The following is a 21,548-nucleotide window of genomic DNA, read 5'->3' on the forward strand; positions in this document are numbered from 1 at the left end:
GATTACGCAGGTTTTCTTTAAATATAGTCGTGTAGTATTTGGTTTTAGCATATCTTCTATAGTTGGTAACTTGATTTCTTGTTTTATTTCTCAGTGCTGTGAATATATCACTTTGCTGATTTTTTTTCCAGAGTTTAAACGCATTGTTGCGCTGTTTGATAAGTGCATTTAATTTTGCATCAAACCATGGAGTATTACCCCTCCGTTGGTCTCCTATGCGTAACTCAGATTTATGTTGGGATGATTTTATTGCTGTTTTGATGTATTCATTAAAATTATTATAGTTTTCATTGGCATTACTGGTGGTTTCGTGTGGAAAGTTGTGGGATTCTAAATATGTTTTTAACATGTTTTTATCGGTTTTGGTGTTGTTTGAAAAAGAATGTATTCTATTATTAGTGTGATGTTTCAAGCTGTTTTGGTAATCTAATATCAAAATGTTATGATCACTTAGGTAGGCATCTATATTTGCAGTAGTTGAGGAAATATTTTGTCTGTTTGAGATGATATGGTCTATTAGAGAAGTAGAGGTATCTGTTACTCGTGTAGGATAGGATGTGTTACATATGAAACAGTTGTATGAGTCTAGCGTGTTGATGTACTTAAGAGATGTATTATTTTTTTGAAGAATGTCAATGTTGAAGTCACCAAAGATAAGGGTATCATTTCTACAGTTATTTAAAATAGATTCAAGATACATTAAGAATTCGTTAATGTTTGAGGTAGGCTTTCTGTATATAACATAAATATTTAACGGTTTAAAATTTCTATTACGGATATTAATTCCTAAGAAAGAATTTTCACTACAATGTTTTTCGATAGTTGTAGCATTTAGTGAATGGTGTGTGTAGAGAATCACCCCTCCTCCTCTTTCATTGGTGCGAGACGCAAATGTACTTTGGTAGCCGTCGATGTTGAAGAAGCACTCCTCACCATCTTCCAGCCAGGTTTCGGATATTGCAAGTATGTGTACAGTGGGTTTGATGCTCTTTAAAGTTTCTTCAATCTCGTCAATTTTATTTCTGATACTTCTCGCGTTAAGATACATTATTCGAAGGCTATTTTTTATTGGTTTATAGTCTTCAATTTTCTCATATTTGTATTCATTTATACTGGCCTGGGTCCCAGATGCTGTAGTTACAGTTGAGTTAGCCATAGTCAACTCTCTCCATTGTGCGTGACATCATTATGGCACGGTAGGGGCAGTCCCTATCGTTTGATCTGTATTTTGGTGCCTCAATTTTGCCTTTGGCCATTTTAAAGCAGTTCCAGCAACGGAATTCTTCTTTTTGTTCCTTTTTTGTGCAGTCAGATGATTTGTGTTCACCAGCACAGTGTAGACAACGATCTTTTGATTCAGTACATCTCGCGGCGGAGTGACCGTATCCCATGCATTTATAGCACTGCATGATTGGGCAGCTGTCTTCGACTCGGACTCGTTGGAAACCTATATTTATTCTTTCTTGTTTTAACATAGCTGAATGTACTTCTTTTTTGACGATCAGAATAACATTTCGTAGCCTATCATTTTTCCTGTTGTTTGTGAATCTTAGAATTTTAATAGCTTCCTTATCATTTCCAGTGGCTTCGTAGATAGTGTCATTTTGTTGCAAGATCATGTCTAATATTTCGGAATCTTGTGTTTCTTTTTCGATCCCCTTCAATATAACATTAGGTCTAAGACGTTTGCCCTCATGAGCAACCAAGTTACCATTGGTCAGCCCTGGAATTGCTGTTAGGATCTTCTGTGCATCTGACTTTTTAGGGCAGGTAATTATGACCTTGTTATTTTTGGCCTTTGACATACCACTGACACCCACTCTGAGGTCGGCTGGCTTGATAGTATCCTTTATTGTTGAGGTGATGGATTCTGACGTCGCTTCTTGGTCTGATGACGACACTATTACGGCATGTCTGGTGCGATCTCCTCGATTCCCTACTTATAATAGAATTTTAGATATTGCGTTAACATCACTTATGGTCCTGCCGCTGAGAACTCCGTTGAAACATCGTTTTCTTCATAACATCCAAGGAATGACCTGTCACGTGTGGCGAATATAGCCTAGGCCCTAGGGTGTATGTATAACTGGAATGGTTAGTAAAAATAAAAACGTTTTAAAATAAATACAGACATTCATTTACGAATAACCTCCTATATTAATTTTAAAAACTCCTCTACCACCTCTAACTCTAAGCCGAGCAGAATAATTGAACTTACGCGGTAGGGTGGGAACACTTCGCATTTGACCACTCAGATACGAACTGATTTAATGAAAGGACGTTTTTGTAGCTAAATTCACCCTTGAGGTGATTTAATCACTAAATAGCTCAAATAATGATAAAAGAAGCAGTACCTACGCTGTTTGTAAATTCTTATATTATTGTAGAAAGGTGAATGAGACGCAGTAACTATTTTTTTCCTCTAGACATGTTTCATGGCTATATCTGTAAAACTAAGTAGAATAATTAATAGCGGTGTTACCTTCCGGGGGTTGCCCAACAGTCCCGGCACTGAGGGAGCAATAAAATAACTTACCCCTGCCAACATTACTCTTGTATTGTCTTATACTAGTACAAGATCTAGATTTATTCACCTTATATCGATAGAGCGCTGAAATCTGATGAAAAAAATACCATTTTAATGTGAAATCAGTGAGACTATGACAACCCCATTCAAGGGGAATGTTTTGAGGTTGAAGAGTAAATAAAAAATAACAACGAAGGTTTGGATTTGGCTCTCCAAATCCCATCTCTATTCTGTTCTACTTAAATTACATAATCTAGGACGTTTGATTTATTTTATTGAGCAAAAATCGCGCGTCTGGATTTTCATCTGCATTATTTTTACAAAAATACAGAATATCATACGAGTACATCGTTGATTAAGAGCGCACACAATGTATCACCAATTCTTAGCAAATATGAATGTTACAAATCTCACATATAACTTCATAATATTTCAATATTTACAGTAAAAATAAAACTTCGACCGAAATCCAAATTTGAACTTCAATTATTATCTAAATAATGGTTTTAACAGATATAACATCGATCTTAGCAGTTAAGCCATCAACATTTTAAAGTAAGATTAAATATAAATATGTAAGTAGTTGTTTCCCATTAAAGTGGTTAAAGAAAACGAGTTTTTCTCTAACAATAAAATACTTCACCCGCCTCTAGAAAGCACACCGAGGAATATCCTATCGAGATAACAGACTCCAAGCCGGAATGTGTGGTACATATCAAATGTTCTGTTAATCCCATTCAAAGGCAAACTTTAGCAGATTAAAAAATAGATTTCACAATTATACAAAAATAAGCTTTCAACGCGATAGCTCGGGGGTCTGACTGCTTAATATCAGATCCGTAATAAGGGTGGGGCAACTGAGACATTAGCACCGAGCGCAATATTTGAAGAACGCCCAAAGTAATCCATTGATATTAATTTATTGACTAACCGGATCCTGACCATGTTTTCTTCCTGACAATTTTATCTTCAACAAGAGAAATAGGTATATATTGTATGATTTAGAACAGAATCATTTTCAATTAACCTACTGACAATTTCACCAGCTGAAAGCTCTAAAAATATATTCAGTTTTGAATATTTAACTTTACCATATAAGGTTTCATATGTATACTTTTATTTTCACGCATAAACGACACCAATAGCAAAAATCAGCAGGAAAAAATCTCCACTAAATAACTTTCGATTTATAGTCGAACTTATATTTTGAAGTTATATTATCGAATGGGTTCGTTAAGCGGTTATTTACCTCGCCCGACTCTACTTCGTTAATAATGTTCATAAAATAATTTTATTAAATAAATCAAATCGTATTTCACTGGGTAGATTTTATTAATCTCAGTGATGTTCAATATTGATTTTAGGTCGACAGGGTATTAGTTTCGCATTAGGGTAGCGGCCTCTCAATAAACAAACGAAGTTATTAATAATTCTTTAGAATTAAAATGCAATCAGCCATCATAAATATGAATTATAAAACCAACTTGCTTAAAACGATTATTTTATAAATAAAGCCTATGTAGTTTATAATTAAACGATTTGTGATTAGGTATAGGAACGGTGTGATTTTTTTTATTTATAGTCAAAATGTTGTATTTTTTTATTAATGACGCCTAGCTGGCATGGCTGGAAAACTATCTTGGTTAAGATCATAATTGATGAGAGGACTATAAAGAGGTTCCATGACAAATGACAAAAACAATGCGAAATACACTTAGGACGGGTCATTTCGTGGTCTTTAAAAATGTATCAAATTTCGAAGTTAAAGTTTAAGTTCAGTGAAAGTCTCAACCAAATATTGTGAAACATCTGGCCCGCTATAGAACTTCAATAAGAACTTTGAAATTTATTTCTTGGGGTTATTGGCTCAGTGAAGAATAACTTATTTTTCACTTAAATCGTTTGTTGCTTCATTCTAAAAAATAATCAAAACTATTGAACTCTTCAGTGATTTCACTAAAATGAAACCACGTTATTCTTAATTTTTTATAAAAGCATTGTTTCGGAAACATTATTGTATGTAATTCATTAACGTAAATTGTCCTCCGCCGTTCGATAAATTATGCAAGTGAGCGTGTAACGTACAACGTACAACGTATTAAGTCTCGGCTCTTCAAGCCACCGAAATAAATATTGGAAAACATTAATCCCAGATCGAGCAAACGTGGAATAAAATAAAAGGCGCAATGATAACGTTGTGGCTTAGGGAGAATTTTATACGTTTACGAATAAAACGTTATATTACGGTCCTCTCGAGACGACATTTTACATAAAAAAGCCGAGTTAGAGAAAAAAATTCCAATATTTTGTTTTAATATTTTTCATATTAACTGAACGTTTATTTAACTCATTTTGTGATACATAAATATTTTAGGTAAGTACTGGCTTTGAATACCTGATGTTAATGTCACATGTATACAAATAGGCCCAACAGGGGCATATAACATGTAGAATAGTTATGAAGGGTTTTTTTAAGTGTACCTAAAAACATTCAAAATTATGTAAAACTTTTAAATCATGTATATCATCAATACCATCAGTAATATTATATTTTTACATCAAAACTCATGTAATATGGATTTATATTTGAATGTTGTTAAACCTGATAACGTAAAGGAACAAAAAAATATATATTTATTGCCGAGAATCAAAAATATATGCATGTGTTGTGGAATGGGAATGTTGGGCAATGTTTAAAATAACTCGATTCAGACATGAATAATGTTCTTAATTGCAAAGAAAATAATATTGGAACGATTCATTTTTTTATGTGCATACCGCATAAAAGTCCCAACTGTTCGTGACCTTCCGTTTATTCCGTGGGTTACCTCTCGACTAAGAAGGCAGTCAAAAGTTAATTAAATTAATGAAGGTAAGTCTAATTTTCCAAAGAAATTTACAGATATGGAGGTAAATTTTTCAATTCAAAGAGATTGGATTTATTTTCGTATTGGTGGGAATTAATTTTGCTTCTCTCACTTTAAAAGGTTTTTGTTGATCAAATAAATACCTACGTACGCGTATTATCTAAAATACGTACGTTATTCAAAATACACAAGTTATTTTAAATACGAAAACGTTCGTTCCTAACATTACGCTATATCAACAATTATTAATTTAAATATTGCTAATTTAGCGCGACCGCATCGTGATTGAACATTAATTTAATTAACCAGTTCATTAGCTAGCAGTTAGATATTCCTTATTTACCTGATATTATGATATAGATATGCAAAACTTTTAAAACACGATCTCTAAATAGAATAAAACAAAGTCGCTATCCGCATCTGTTTATCTGTGCGCTTAGTTCTTCTAAACTGCGAAATGGATTTTGATAGGGTTTTCACTGTCATTTAGAAAATTTCTTCCGGAAGGATTATATATAATCCATTATATGTTTAAAAAGTCGTAAAATTATATTTTCGGAAGCTTATACATCAAAATAATGTACTACGAAATTGTATATCTTAAAAAGGCCTACAGAAAAGTGTTGAATCGTATATGTCTATATTCCGAGGATAACCTCTAGTAACGCCGGATACACGTCAGCTAGTCAATTAATTATATCTGCCTTACTTTGCAAATTTAAGTGTTTAACTCTTTGTAAAACGTAACAGGTTCTACTTATAATTGTGGTTAATTACGTAAAAATAATAGGTCTGGATTTAGCTACACTGTTCATTACCCGAGGGTTGGTAATTCTCTGGTTCGAGAAGCTTGTTCCCTGTCAATCTCATCTCACAAGTAACTTTACACTCTAGCGACATCTGTCGGACTCTGGAGTAAGCTTTATAATTAACGCCATCTATCGCTTAAATACTCAACTTTATTACCATACATCACAATTAATAATTAAAACTTTACTGATCCGCGCTTGTCTTTAAACAGCATCGACGAATCTAAAATGTCAGTTGATCAAATATTCACTCGTTAATTGAATGGTTTTCTAGCCTGTTGATTATTCTTATACGCATGTGTGTTCAGTATACATTACTGTACATCCGCTACATCGAATGAACAAATAAAGGAGTGTCAAGAAAACAAATATATAAAGCGGAAGTAAGTAGAAGAATAAGTCGGAGACGTGTCAGGCAGACATAGAACTAGCAAGTGAAACAAATTCCATGCTCATTCAAGAGAAGTGGAACTGGTTGGATTGAAAAGAAGTAGTAATAAGGGCAAGCAAAAAATGGATTCCAATTGTTTGTGGTTCTGCTTAAGATTAACGCACGATTAGTAAACATTCTTAGACCAGTGAAAAAATAACGGGATAGTCATAGAAACGCTATTGCATACTAATAATATCTCGTTGTAATGTGTTCCACTACTATTACGCGCGCAGCAGAGTGCGGGGAACGGATTCGGTAAATCAGGGTGTTTCAATGTCAAAGCGTTGCGTGTATTGGAGGTCAAGTTAGACTTATTGGAGGTGATTCTTCTTGTTTCCTGTACATATAATACATCGTTGGGGATATTCAAGTAAATACAAAAATTATGGATATCGATACAGATTTCGAGGTCAAAAGTATTATCGTTATTTATTGTTGGGGTATTATGACGCGTTGCGCTACGTCCTTCTTTAGTATTTCCGTCTTGTCGTTTCGGATAGCGTCAGACAAGATGTGTGTCAGATGTAATGTGTAGATTACACATATGCCCTGATGATGGACGCTGCAAGCTGAGATAGCGCAACACAGCATAATACCCTAAAATTTAATCAATGTATTTAATTGTTTCGCTTAGTTATATGTCCCTAACAAAATGTGATTGTAATACAGAAAATGAATTCTTCATTAAGTCGGGTTTATTTAAAACGAGTCATCTCCTATCTTGGAGATAATGCCGTACAAACAAAACATAGATATTATGACCCACGTATTTTTGTTTGCAGGCAATATTTTTTGTTTGTTCTAGATTTCTAAGAGAATCCAGTACCTACTTGAATATGTGAAATACTTGCACTGTTGCTAAACAATATTTAGGTTTTAAGTATATTTTTTCACCGAAATATATAAAGAAACCATTTCTGCGGAAATTCATAATCACACTTTGGCACTTTGGACAGTCGTTTCCTGTGTCTCGATGGCGTATAGTGATTTTTTTCTTGGATTTCATACCCGAAAATTAAAATTTCATTTTTTGAAACCGTAAATGGTTAAGATGATGGATAAAAATACTACAATTGGTTTTGCACATACTACTTGCTTCACTCACGTTTATGCATCGCTTCATATACACTATTGTGTTAACAAGTCAAATTCATTTCCTCTTGACGCGTCAAATTGTTCCGCCCGGCATTTGTCCTCTGTGGATGTACCGGACGTCTTCAAAAGAGAACTTGAGTGAAAAATATTATGGCTTTAAAAAAATATATTCATATAGATCAACAAACGATGATTCTGAATATAGAAGTTTTATTGGATATATTAATACCTAGAATTAATCAAACCATAAGAGATTCAAACGCTCTGTTATTGGTCGGCAGGTTCTGACAGAACTTACATCGCTACCTCACGGTGGCCGGGTTGGGTGGTTGCGCGCATTAGGAATGCGGACAATTTTGTGCTAAGTTGCGCTGTGCAGACTCGCACACGCGTTACCATTGCAGTACACAAATGATTTCAAAAGAATTCATGTTATTTTGAAATCTTGCCTAAATATTAATAAGTAAATTTGGATTCATATTTATTTATTTATTTATTTATTTATTTATTAAACGCCATTAAAGGCTTTTACAGTAATGTGAAACATGGGATTATAAGTACACAGTTCAGGGCTGTCAGAGACTTGACAATTAGAAATAGCATTTTTGATTAAAATAATACATCCACAAGCAGTTTTTATTGATGCTATACATATACATTTCACATATATGTATATATGTGGAATGTATATGTATAGAACACCATATATATGTTACACATAAAGAAGAACACAACAGTCAGTATGATGCAGTACAAACAGACATTTAACATTTCACAAACATATCAATTACATTCATAACCAAGTATTTTTGCCTTGATGCAAGACGGTGAGGTTTTGAAAATATCAAAAAGGTCTGTATACGTGTTGGCAGTGCGGTGAAAACGCGCCAACGGTGAATGATACAAATAGTTAGTGCTATGATTGTCACTGTGGAAAAGATGGTGGAGTCGAGTTGATTTAACAGGGACACGAAAATTTATAACACTTAACATTTGAGGGCAGTCTATGAGATTGTTTAGTAATTTAAAAAGTATAAGAATGTCATTAATAGTTCGCCGGGTAGAAAGAAGTGGTAGATTTAGACCAGACATTAATGTATTATAGCAGATATCAATTACAGGCTGTCTCAATTTGAATTGAACGTATCGAAGAAATTTTCTTTGTACTTTCTCCAAGCGGTGTAAGTTACAGGTATAAATCGGAGACCATACAGGAGATGCATATTCTAGGTGCGATCTCACAAGAGAGCAGTAGAGTAATTTAATTGACTCAATGTTTTGAAAAGTCCTTGTGTTACGCATTACAAAACCTAGAATTTGCATGGCCTTATTGGAAATTGTTTCACAGTGACGATCAAAGGTAAGTTTTCTGTCAAAAATAACACCAAGGTCTTTGATAAATGGTACTAATGCAATTTCATTATTGTTAATTGAATACGATATGGTTATTGGAGTCCGTGAACGGTAAAAACACATGTGGAAACACTTTTTTACGTTTAGGAATAATTTGTTTATTTCACACCAGCTAGCAAGTCTATCTATATTATGCTGAAGGATAAGTGCATCATTTAAACATTTTATAATCTTAAAAAGCTTTAGGTCATCTGCAAATAGAATGAATTTGACATTTTCGAAACATAAAGATAAATCATTTATAAACAATACGAAGAGAAGTGGGCCCAGATGAGAGCCTTGAGGAACTCCAGATGTTACTTTAAATTTATATGAGACTTTATTATTTAATTTTACCATCAGTTCGCGGTTACAGAGGTAACTATTCAACCATTTTAGGAATGATCCATGTATACCAAGGGCTTGCAGTTTCGCGAGAAGGATATTAATATTTAACTTATCAAAGGCTTTTGAAAAGTCAGTATATATTGAATCTACTTGTGCACGAGACGTGAAAGCTTCACAGATATAGTGTTCATACAATAGAAGATTGGTTGTGGTAGACCGACCGGTCACAAAACCATGCTGTTCTGGAGTAATAATATGCCTAAACTTAACAGCAATTTTATCTAAGACAATACTTTCAAACATTTTCGGGGTGGTAGACAGTATGCAAATTGGTCTATAATTTAAAACACAATTTTTATCACCTGATTTAAATACAGGTGTCAAGTGATTAAGTTTCCAAGGATCAGGATATATTCCAGTTTGAAGTGACAGATTGAATATGTGTTGAAGTGGAGCTGCTATAAACTGAGCGCATTCCTTTATGAATACCGGTGGAATTTTGTCAGAACCTGACCCCTTCTTACAATCTAGAGATCTGATCTTTGTATTAACATCATCCAGAGAAATGTGGCATGTTGATATGTCAGTTACATTGGTGTATTTAAATTCAGGTATAGTTACATTATCATTTTTCTGTTCATAAACACTTGAGAAATGATCAGCAAAGAGGTCAACTATTTCTTGATCACTGTCAGCATGTTTTCGCCCTGAATACATTGATCGAGGACAGCCGTTGTTGTCTTTAAGAGAATTCACATAATTCACAAAAATGTTTTGGATTTGACTTGATAGTCTGCTCTACATCTGTAATATAATCTGAATAGCATTTTTTAGATAGACTTTTACATTTATTTCGTAAAACAGAAAAAATTTTATAGCAGTCAGTGGAGTTATCGGATTTAAAGTTAATGTGGGCAATTTTTTTACATTGAATGAGTTTTTTTAGTTCAGTACTAACCCATTTTGGGTAACAGTCGTTACGTTTTACAATAGAAGTTGGTATGCAATTTTCAATAGTATCATAAAGGTTTGAGTTGAACACATTTGTTGCTTCTTCTACGTTTGTAGACATAAAAATGCGGGACCAATTGAGCGAAGAAAGATATAACCGCACTTGATTATAATCGGCTTTCTTGTAGTTTAGTTCGTGAACGGGAGGTTGGGGACTAAGGAGTTCAATGGGTGCCAAATAAATGGTCGCTTGTAAAGGGGGATGATGAGAGTCAATGGATACTATTGATTCACGCGATTCGCTGACATTACTATTATTTATGTTTGATATGACAAGGTCAAGAATTCTGTCATTTATATTTTTAACATGATTTAATTGTTTAAGGTTGAGAAAGTTGATGATATCAATGATTAATTGGGCTTTAGCAGAAATGGGATTTGAAGACTCGGTGGGTTGTACCCAGTTTACATTTGGGAGATTAAAATCCCCAAAAATTATTAATTTTGCATCAGGATATTTCAATTTCAAAGATTCAATTTCATCACAATGTTTACAATACACATCAGCACTAACTTGGGGGGGGGATATACACACACACAATTATTATTTTTGTTGCTTTGAGTTTCACTAATATAGCTATTTGTTCAATGTTTTTATTTTTTAGTTTTAATAGTTTTGAATGGAACATCTTTCTGATCGATATTAAAACCCCGCCGCCAATAATATTTTCACGATCCAGCCGGTAAACATCGTAGTTGGTGAAGCCTAATTCAGGGGAAGATATATTTTCATGAAGCCAGGTTTCTGTTAGGCAGTACACATCGTTATTTATCGTTGGAATATTACACCTTAGGGTGTTGAGCTTGGTACGCAAACCTCTAACATTTTGGTAGTAAAATGTTAGTTTCGTGGGGAGTTTTTTGTATTTACAATAACAGGTTTATTGTTCTTATATTTGATTGTGAGACCTATTTCACCGTCTCGGGTTCTTTGGTCTAGGGTTAATCGTAAATTGGCGAGATAATTTCTTTGGGCTGGAGTTTGGTCGGAATAAATTTTAATGCCAGGGTACTCTGTTATGCTATTTTTTTTTCGCAAAATATCAATGGCTTGGGTGGGATTGTCAAGCATCACTTTTAGAGGTCTGGGTTTGTCCGTTTTTTTTATCCCCAGACGAAAGGTTGTGATGTTGGCCTTGGTGATGGTTGAGTTTATGGCCGTTAGTGTATTTGATATTTTTGTCGTGTCATCTGTAATTTTGTCAATTTGAGAGCAGGCCAAGCTTTCAGGAAAGTTGAAAATGATAATGTTTTTCGAACGTTTTTTCCTCTCCTCGAGCTCGTCAGCAGCTTCGCACATTGTTAAATTTGGTAAATATGAAGATTCATGTTGTGAGGTTGATTCTATCAATTTTGAGGAGACCATGTGTTCATATGACTTAACCTGTCCCTCGAGGATTCCAACTTTGACACCAACATCCAGCATGGTGCCAGAGAGGTTGGAAAGTTTGTTTAGTAATTTAGTCATCTGATCTTTAGTTAGTTTAAGTGCCGGATCAGTAATATTACTATATAAAGCACTAATTTCCTCCTTAGCCTTGTTGATATATGATAGTGCATCAGTGGTACTCATCTTGCAATTGGATTTTGTATATTAATAATTTATATAAGATGCAGTGACAACCCTGTTCATGCGTTGTCTATGACGAGAAGTGGGTGGGCGTTTCACTTGTACTCTTCGAAACTTTGATTGTATTAGTATTCTTCCTTCTAATCGGCTTTGTATGTGTGTGTCTAATGGAATCCAGTGACAGTTGAAATTTTAATTAATAATAAAGAATTACCGGTTAGGCAGCTGCAACTGTTGGTACACAATGTTAATTTTTGATTATGGTAAAGTACTCGTGGGTGAAAAACACTACTTTAAGCTCTTAATTTTAATATAATTATTAATTTGTGTGGAGCAAAAATTTACGTGTTGACTGTGACACTTAGTATTGTTACATTCATTGATTTCATACCGACCCGAGGATTCACCTTACTTTTAACTAACAAAACCAAGGTACATCTGACTTCACACGTACCTCGTCAGATTTCTATCGTTTTGGCGGGCTTTGAAAATGCAAACATAGAAATATATTTTCACTATGAAATCGACGTATGTAAAAAAATATTACTTATTAAATTAATTAAGACAATAAAAAACAAATCACTCCAACAACCCACTGATTTTTATTTAAGCTACCCTATATAATAAATAAAAAAAGTGGGTGTGTCAAGCCTACGCAAGACAGAAGTGAAACTTCTAGTTTCAGCTGATGCTTGGCGTGGCGCAGTTCGCTGGTGTCTGAGAGAGAGGAAAGAAGAGAAGAGAGAGAACGTTCGTGAGCGGCTCCCCCACCTCAACAAGGTTTCACTTCAAAAATGCCACAGCCGAGAATCGAACCTCGCTTAACTGATTGAAAGCCAACCACGCTGAGCACCAACTGTAAGCAAAGCCGCATAAATTGATTATATTATGTAGGTTCTGAAAATATGAGAGCTTGTTATGTTTTATAATGTTACCTACATCACACCCAAAATATAATATATTTTTAAAAATAATGTACAATGTACAGAAATAGAATCCCACACAAGATCGCGTAGTGCGCTCTAGCGAACGGATATTTTATCAGAGGGAGATAGTTTTAATTTTTTTTTCTGTAAATTATTACATATTATCAAAATAAATAAATTAATTAAATAAATGTAATACAATTATCATAATATACGGATTAGATAATAATTTTAATCCAACACAATAACGCAAAGCGCGCTCTAGCGGAGTAATGTTTTATCACAGTGAGATAAGTGTTTTTATTATTTTGCAATATTATTTTCTTTTAAAAAATGTTCTGACCTACTAAAAAATAAGATATTGAATGAAAAAGGCGTTAAAAACAAAAAAATAATGTGCGATGGCCGAGAATCGAACTCGGATCAACTGCTTGGAAGGCAACTATGCTGACCATTACACCACCAACGCCAGTTGTCGGGATGAGCTAAGAAGCATTTATATGTTACTTCAAAACTTTGACTAGATCAAATGAACTTTAATCGGTGGTGGGGGTACCCGCATTTTCGTTTCGGTCATGAGTCGGTTTTACTCCGGTCCTCGAAATTGCATGACGCGCGTGTGATGTTTTGGACATCCACAAAAATAAACGATAAATAATAAAATAACGTGCTCTAAAAATTTTTTGTTTAAACAACGACGGAAGATTTATTGACAGACAGGCCTTGAGTAAACAGATTCCCACGGGAAAGGAGAGACCGGAGGACAGTCGAGTTTGGAACTTGGGTGGATTGACAGCCCCGAGAAAGGGATACAAATCAGAAGTGTTGTTTGAAATTGCAGTTAATTATTGAATTCAAATGGTATTAGAGAATATTGCGGAATATTGAATTAAAGTGAAAGATTATTGATCCGGTGTTTGTGTGAAGTGAAAGTGATTCGACTCAGTGGGAAAACAATTAATAATAATGACAATAATAATAATTGGATAATTTGTAGAGCGCCGTTTTGTAAAAACCCACCTCAGGGGCGCCAGGTGTTGTGCAATCGCGATTGTGTTATAAAGTTGTGTTGATTTAAACGTGATTTCGTATACAGTTCGAACTAGATTGCTTGTCTTAAAAACATGAAAATAATAAAAATATTGATTGCGTTTTAAAATAGAGTGAATGTACTTAAAGGCAGGAAGTGTTAAATCGGGCTAAGTTATTGATTTGGCGAGATGGCATTCTATCCACGGAGACCGAAAACCAGAGAATCAAATAGATTATTAACTGTGGGTTCGAATCCTAACAGATTAGGGAGGTACAATTTTATTTACAGGAATATTTAATTACCCTTTTATAAGCGTAGGGAGGAGGTCGAAAATTAAAGTGATTTAGCTATATAGTGTAACCAGGTAAGTTTCACACGAGGATTTGGAGGTGACTAACAGGGTGAGTTTTTTATATTATTTATTAAATTTCAGAGGACTCTTATAATAATAGGATACAACCGAGGTACAGGAACCGAGTTTGCAACGCCTGCAACCCAAATAATCTTCCCATAAGAAGGGACACGCTAGACGCATTGTCAATCAGCTGTGAGCGAGAGACGAGTCAACGACCTTTTCATATATAGGCCGAGAGGCGCGGAGTACAGTCAGTCAAAGGGGAAGTTTTGCTAGCGTATGCCGTCCCAAATTGAAAGCGATCGGATGCGACCAGACGGAACAAAATGAAAACTTTTCTTCTGTTATTTGACTTTCTAATTTAATACTTTTCATCTATTATTTGACTTCCTAAGTTACGAATTGGGATGCACAAAAACAAATCTAAAGTCGAAAGAGGGAGATGGTAATCTCCGAAATAAAACTACCAACCGAACAACTTTTCTCAACAGGTATCTTTCGAGAGGTAGGCAGCCTCTTTAAATTAAATGCAAAAAATCAAACCAATTATCCGTTTATACCTTACCTGAGAGGATAGGTATTCAGTAGAAGTTACCCATACCTAATACACGAGGATGCTAGTAACCTCATAAAATAAATACTGGAACCAAATATTAAAATACAGACAGTCCTCATCCCAAATTTGGCATTTCGAGTAGACCTTACATATATCTCACATGATAATTGGCTGAATGGGTAGGCACACAACCTATCGTTAATAAGCAGGCAGAATGTCGACAAGATCGTCGTGTGTTATATGTGTATTGACCTAGAAAGGGATGTAAATCCCCGACGGCGTGGGAGTTACAACGTTTTCTGGAGGTGGCACGTAACTTAGGACCTTGCGTGTCACATTTTCGCGACTAGATTCGTGATAAAGGGATGTTATGGTTTTCCCCTTCTACACTCAGTAAAGTAGTTTATCCTGGAGGTGTTTGAGATTGGGGCAATTCTGAAATTGGTGAAGAGACCTGGTTTTCTTTATTCTGGCGTGAAGGTTGCCGATTTGGAACAAGGGGAGACCCGGCCGGTTGTGATATCCAGACACGCAGATATCGATCGCCTTGCTCAAATTATCATCCATCAGTTTTGTTTGGTAAGCGGAGGAGCCAATCTTAACTTGAAAAAAATTCATTTCCTTTCCTCTCCTTCCCCTCCCAAAATATATACATGGATGGCGCCGACAACTAACACCATAAATTTATCGTATGTATATCACATATATAAAATCTAACACTTTATTATATTCACATTACCCTACGATAGGTAGAATCGAGTAGCTAGGGGGGGGTGAGCAGGCGACTTAGAAGATAAGGTTTATGAAATGGTTTTGAAAAACAGCGGTAATGGATTCAACTCACTCTATCTCAAAAGAACCAAGGGATACCACACAAAACATAAATAACTAGGTTTCTAAACCGAGAAACAAAAACCCAACACAACGTTCGGTGAAGCCTTTTTATACTGAACCGTCACGTGAAATGAGTACGTTCATGGTCGTACGTCACGTAGACAAACTAGGATGTACACACTTGAAGGGGTGTGTAATAAAGAAAAGACGGCAGAGAGGACCTTCCTACCCCGGATATATATATAACCAAAGCCTTATGGAAAAGTTACCTACGGGACTTTAATGAAAAATGTATCGTAGAAAGAAGAGAAGGAAAAGTTTGAAGTAGAAAGGGCAGATCATTACACGCGTAAAGAAGTTTCACTTCAATAATATAGTAACACATTTTGAATGAAATCTTTCATGGTTTCCAGAAACTTACTAATTTCGTAAGATTTTAGATAAGGAAACTCGATAAATAATAATAACGGTACCTTGTTTATGCCACATTAGATATAATCACATAACACCGACCACACACTCTGCCCCGGTATTTCGCAAAGTCCCTAGCCCAATTTAAACGGGTCGTTACACTAGAGAAATGAGGTTTTAAACAACTCTGAATTGAATATAAACAAGAAGAAAATGTTATGTTATACTATTATTTCTGTACACATACGTGTGAATTGTTAGACAATAATAGAACATATGAAAAATACCTACTGGAAGATTGAAATTGTAATCCTCGTCAAATATGATTTAAGATTTTCAAGCCAAAAGTATTTTTATTATTTGTTTTTGGGGTATTATGCCGTGTTGCGCTAACTCCTTCTTTAGCCAACATTTCTGACAGCATTGCAGTGTCCATCATCAGGGCTTATTTAACACATCTGCCCTGATGATGGACACTGCAATGTTGTCCGAAACGTTGGCTAAAGAAGGAGTTAGCGCAACACGGCATAATACCCCAAATGTAATCTTCGTGTTTATTTTACTATTCTATGAAATAAACAGTAAAAACACATTCTTTTCTACCTCATGGTAATGTTTTTTTTAACAATAATTGCGTTTATCATCGAACGTATGAGGATAGAATCACGAGCAACTAAATTCCAAACATTATGTAACTAGTAAATGAATACCATGACAGATATCACCAGTGCGTATAAAATTGACGGAATAAAAAATCAAATTGACGGAGTCTATGAAATAAAAGCGACACAAAATAACAAAATTAGACTGTACTAAGGTAGCGCACAATTTTCAGAACTTGTGTGGAAAACTGTAAGCAAACATTTCCGAAATAAATAAACGATTCTTTTACATCTTCCTCTTCCATATCTCATTCCCTTCTCCAATATCTTCAATCACAATGTACCCCAATCAGGTAATGCCATAGTCTCACAGGTTCCAGACGTTTGAAAAAAATCAAAGTTTGGATGCAATTGGGATACTGTGCGGTACTCGCGTAGAAAAGATATACTTTTTTTAAATTTGATTATTTCTAAAAAAAATTTTTCTAACATTACGTACACAGTATTTTTATTTGGCTGGTTCATAAACATTGAGTAAAAATGAAACCATACGAACGACACGCAGATGTTAGCGAAACCACTATAAGGATTTATTCATAATACACCAAAACATATATTAAAACAGAATTTTCCAGTAGCTGAAAAACCTAAAGCACGCAATACGGCAAAAGATTTTTTTTAAATTGGATGAAAAAATACATCTGGAATCACAACGGAAAATAATCCACGTTCCGACCTCTTATATTTATAAAAATATGAAGTCTTAGAAGTGACATGACAGGTTTTCATGATTCAACAGAAACTGATGTTGTAAAATCTTCAGAGACTTACAGGGAAGCTTTTCCAAATGATGATTTGCGTGAAAGGGTTGAAGTTCATCCCTTCGCCGACAAGGAAGACAACACAACGATTTCTGCTAAAAACACAAGAATTTAAGCAACGCTCTTTCAGATTTTGAGGATACGTACAAATGATTTCTATAGAAATAATAAAAAAGACTTGAGAGCACTTTTTTATATTAACAACTTGTAGAAGATAATGAAAGACTGGAAATCAGCAAACTTTAGATAGTTTTGTGGCCCAGCTGCCTAACTTCATGAAATACTCTAATATAATAACGAAGAAAGTATTTACATACTTTCTTCGTTATTATATTCCATTCAATATTTTTCAAGGTGGACAAACATTCCCGGGTTACAAATAACCTGGCAGTTTTTGAAAAACTTCTACTTCCATCATATTAACTGTTGCTTGTGACGTGATGGAGGACTTAGCTAGAGAGGGAATGAACCCACGATGCCTGTGTGGTAATGCGATACATTTATCAGCTCGTCTACTAATCGGTCATATGACCCCTCTTCCCTCTTTTTAGTATTACAGGTGATTGGTTGCTATCGTAGTTATAATTATTATTGTACTAGCGCAGACCCGTGAAAAATCACGAAATATTATAATTGTAGAATTTGTCAAGTTGAAAGCATTCACAAAAAACACATTTACAGGATCATTGCCGATCAGAAATTTACCTTTAGAATTATAGTAAACTTAAAAAATTACTACATCTGTCAAAAATTTTAACAAAAAAAACAAACAATTCAAATACAGAATTATTAACTAATAAAATAATGTTGATACTTATCTGGAGAAAATATATTTAATACAACTATTTAATATAACTTATCTGGTACATATTTATGATTGAAATCACTTCAATATACAGACATTCAAGAAAGTTCCAAAAAAAATTAGTTATTTTCATTCCATAATAATCGAATTTTAATGTCATAATAAATATTTAATGATATAAATAATCAATAATCGTGGATTATACCACTAAACTATAAGAAAAATGTACCTCAACAATAATTTAGTATGAAATTCCGATGTATACTTAGGTGATATAATTACCTTTCCACCACAATCGGTCCGTCTTCAAAAAGAGTTTATAAATAAAATCTTAACACAATAGGACACAGGCGTATAATCACAGGCACAGCTGTTTTAATGCTTTACAATATAATGTGTTCCGTTATTACGTTTATTGCTATGTGGGTGGTAAATGTTACAGGCAACTAACGATTATTATTTTCTTACAGATTCATCACTTAAGCGATACTATGCGAACTGTGCTGATACGCTCAATACAATACGTTCGGTTTACGCTCAAGGATTTGTGTACATTATTATCTTACAAAAAACGTGATCAGGGCCAGTTTAAGAAGTGGGCGGTGTGAACACCAACTTCGTATGAACCTGCGCTACATTTTTTTTATTTCTCACATACTACTGATACGTCGTCTAAATTCGTTGAAATTAATATAAATCTTATGACTAGCCAGTTAGATTATGTATGACTCATCGTTAATTATCATATTCAATGTCTAGAGCCTTTTACAAATACGGGTTTATGCTTTAAGAACTGCTAATTCCGTGTAAATGATTAAAGCATGGCTGATAGAATTAGGAATTATTATCAACGTTGATTTCTTCGTTTTGGTGATACGAAAAATCTTTTATATTTAACTGATAATAGGCAGAACGGACTTAACCGCGGTTGGTAAAGTTAGAAAGTATTTTCAATTCATTTAGTATCATGAGAATGGTTTCAGGTTTAGTTGGTGTTACTAGCTTATAATCATGGCTGATAGGCATCGACCAAGTATTATCTAGACAGGGCATGTAAACCTTAAAATTAACACTAAAATCTAACATATTGGTTCATCAAAAAGAAAGTGCATTAGTGCGTAGAAAGATTGGAAGAAGTATCGCTTTTTATCTTTTGTTGGTCTGCACGGAGCAAATTTCTCTTAATTAATTTTATCAGCTATATGAATATTAAAATATATACACACCTTTTGTATGGCTTACGGGAGGCATGTCAATTAAAGTAACAATTGACAAAAAAATGCATTTCTTTCTAGCAAAACATCTCACGCAACAAATTACGACAACAATTTTGCCACAAAATGAAGGATTTTCGCTGGTTTCGTGTATGTTTTTAGAAGCTTGTACAACAAGTTTACACGAAGATGGGAGGTAGTATTATGAAACTACTCTTCGGCGGTGTTATTTTCAGATTGAAATTATAATATATGGGAGTGCTAATCTATAAAATGGTTATTTTATATCGATGCTGATAGGTCAGTTATCATATTCAACGTCGAATTCAATATATCGGTGTGAAAATGGGTGGTAAATATTCAGATACGCTTCATTCGCATTACGTTAATAACAATGAGTATACTTCAGACTCCAGAGAAGCAAAATAAAGCATTTTAACAGCTATTTTGAACTCCGCATTCTAATTTAACTGATACACAGTGTTTTTTTTGTGTTGAATGTCCAGCGTATCTGGATATTTACAAAATGTTTGTAAGGTTTGGCTGTATGATATATTTAGAAGTGAACCTTTTTGAACAAAACTTTTTTTCAATACTTGAATTAGAAAATATTCAAGTGTTTTGAAGTAAACAATAAACGCAAACAATGTAACACCTGGAAATAAGATTCTCCAGTGTAATGAAAACAAGTATTCCTACACAAAACCTTCGCGCTACCACTGCGGCCCTGGTAAATGTTCGAACACTATGATTACGATTGCATATTCAAGCATCATGCATGCACCGGTCGGGTCATTTGGCAGTAGCAAAACGTAATCAATGACTTCATTGCCTTCAAGCATATTTTTAAATCCACAGTTGTTACTGATTTAGTATTAAACATGCATTTCATACCATTGCCAACAAGCATATTTTTAAATCCACAGTTGTTACTGATTTAATAAACATGTATTTAATACCTAAATACCTGAAAATAGGAAAAAACCATCTCATCGAGGAAAAAAATCGATAAAATCAATGGTTAAAATCTCCTTACCTTTTATCAATCGCAGTCAGCCACTCTGTTGCCATACTTAAAGCTAACAGAAAGACCTAGTTCCAAATGTTGACTGCACCGAAAGTGCAAGTGTTCGCTGTTCCTCACACACACTATCTCACGTTTGTGTTTATCATCTTTCGTAGAGTCACAACACCGATTGCCGAATTTCGCGCAACTTATCCGAAAACGTCGGCGGAGATAACAAACTTTCTAGAAACTGAAGAGATCCTTTATCTTATTTAGATTAACTCCGGCGGATATCGGCGGAATGCTAAAGTTTTCACTAGTTGGCGAGAGGTCGCCTGCTGCGCGAAAAATGTGCACAAACTGATTTGTAAACAGAGATAAACGCGCCGCACAACTTTCCCGACTTCCCAGCGAGAAAACTGCCTCCAAAGTATTAATTAAAAAAAATATTAAGTTAGGTTATGTTTTTGGAGTACGGTTGTGAAATCCGTGCGCCGGAACAGACGTGCGCAAAACAACTGAAGATTGCTTGCGAATAAGATTTGAATAATAGAGCGTGCGTTGTGTAGAAGGGCGACACCGGTCCTCCCACGCAGTTCGGCGGCTCGCGAGACACTGATGCCCGAGCCCGAGCCCGAGCCGTTCACCCACCTGCAGTAAAGGGGAGTAGGCGGCAGAGGAAGGCGGCAGGCCGGCCACCGAGCCTCCCCGAGTCGGGCGGCTGCCAACTGCTCCGCTCCGTGCTAGGGCGGGCGCAACGCGCAAGTCCGTGACACAACCAACCAACCGCCCGGCGCCCGGTGGCTTCACCCGGGATTCCCAAAGATCTCGGTAGTATTTTTTTTATATTATTATTTTTAGTCATAATATGACAACATATAATAAAATTATTATTTCTGTGGCTTGCTTCTAAAAGTGCCTCCGTCACTTTTT

General features: G+C 35.0%; 1 protein-coding gene across 2 annotated transcripts in view; it reads right to left on the reverse strand.

Moving 5' to 3' along the window:
- The window catches only part of Epac (Exchange protein directly activated by cAMP), a 524,699-nt gene extending 503,815 nt beyond the window's left edge, over positions 1 to 20,884 (reverse strand). For both annotated transcript variants that reach the window (XM_089634072.1, XM_089634073.1), the window contains exon 1: positions 20,646 to 20,884. In XM_089634072.1, coding sequence (XP_089490198.1) covers positions 20,646 to 20,680 — 35 coding nt within the window. In that variant the 5' untranslated portion in view covers positions 20,681 to 20,884. The remainder of the gene's footprint in view (positions 1 to 20,645) is intronic.
- Positions 20,885 to 21,548: the final 664 nt, after the last annotated feature.

Source organism: Hesperophylax consimilis, chromosome 8, assembly GCF_061612785.1.
Source record: "Hesperophylax consimilis isolate HC1 chromosome 8, BYU_Hcon_1.0, whole genome shotgun sequence".
Taxonomy (NCBI): domain Eukaryota; kingdom Metazoa; phylum Arthropoda; class Insecta; order Trichoptera; family Limnephilidae; genus Hesperophylax; species Hesperophylax consimilis.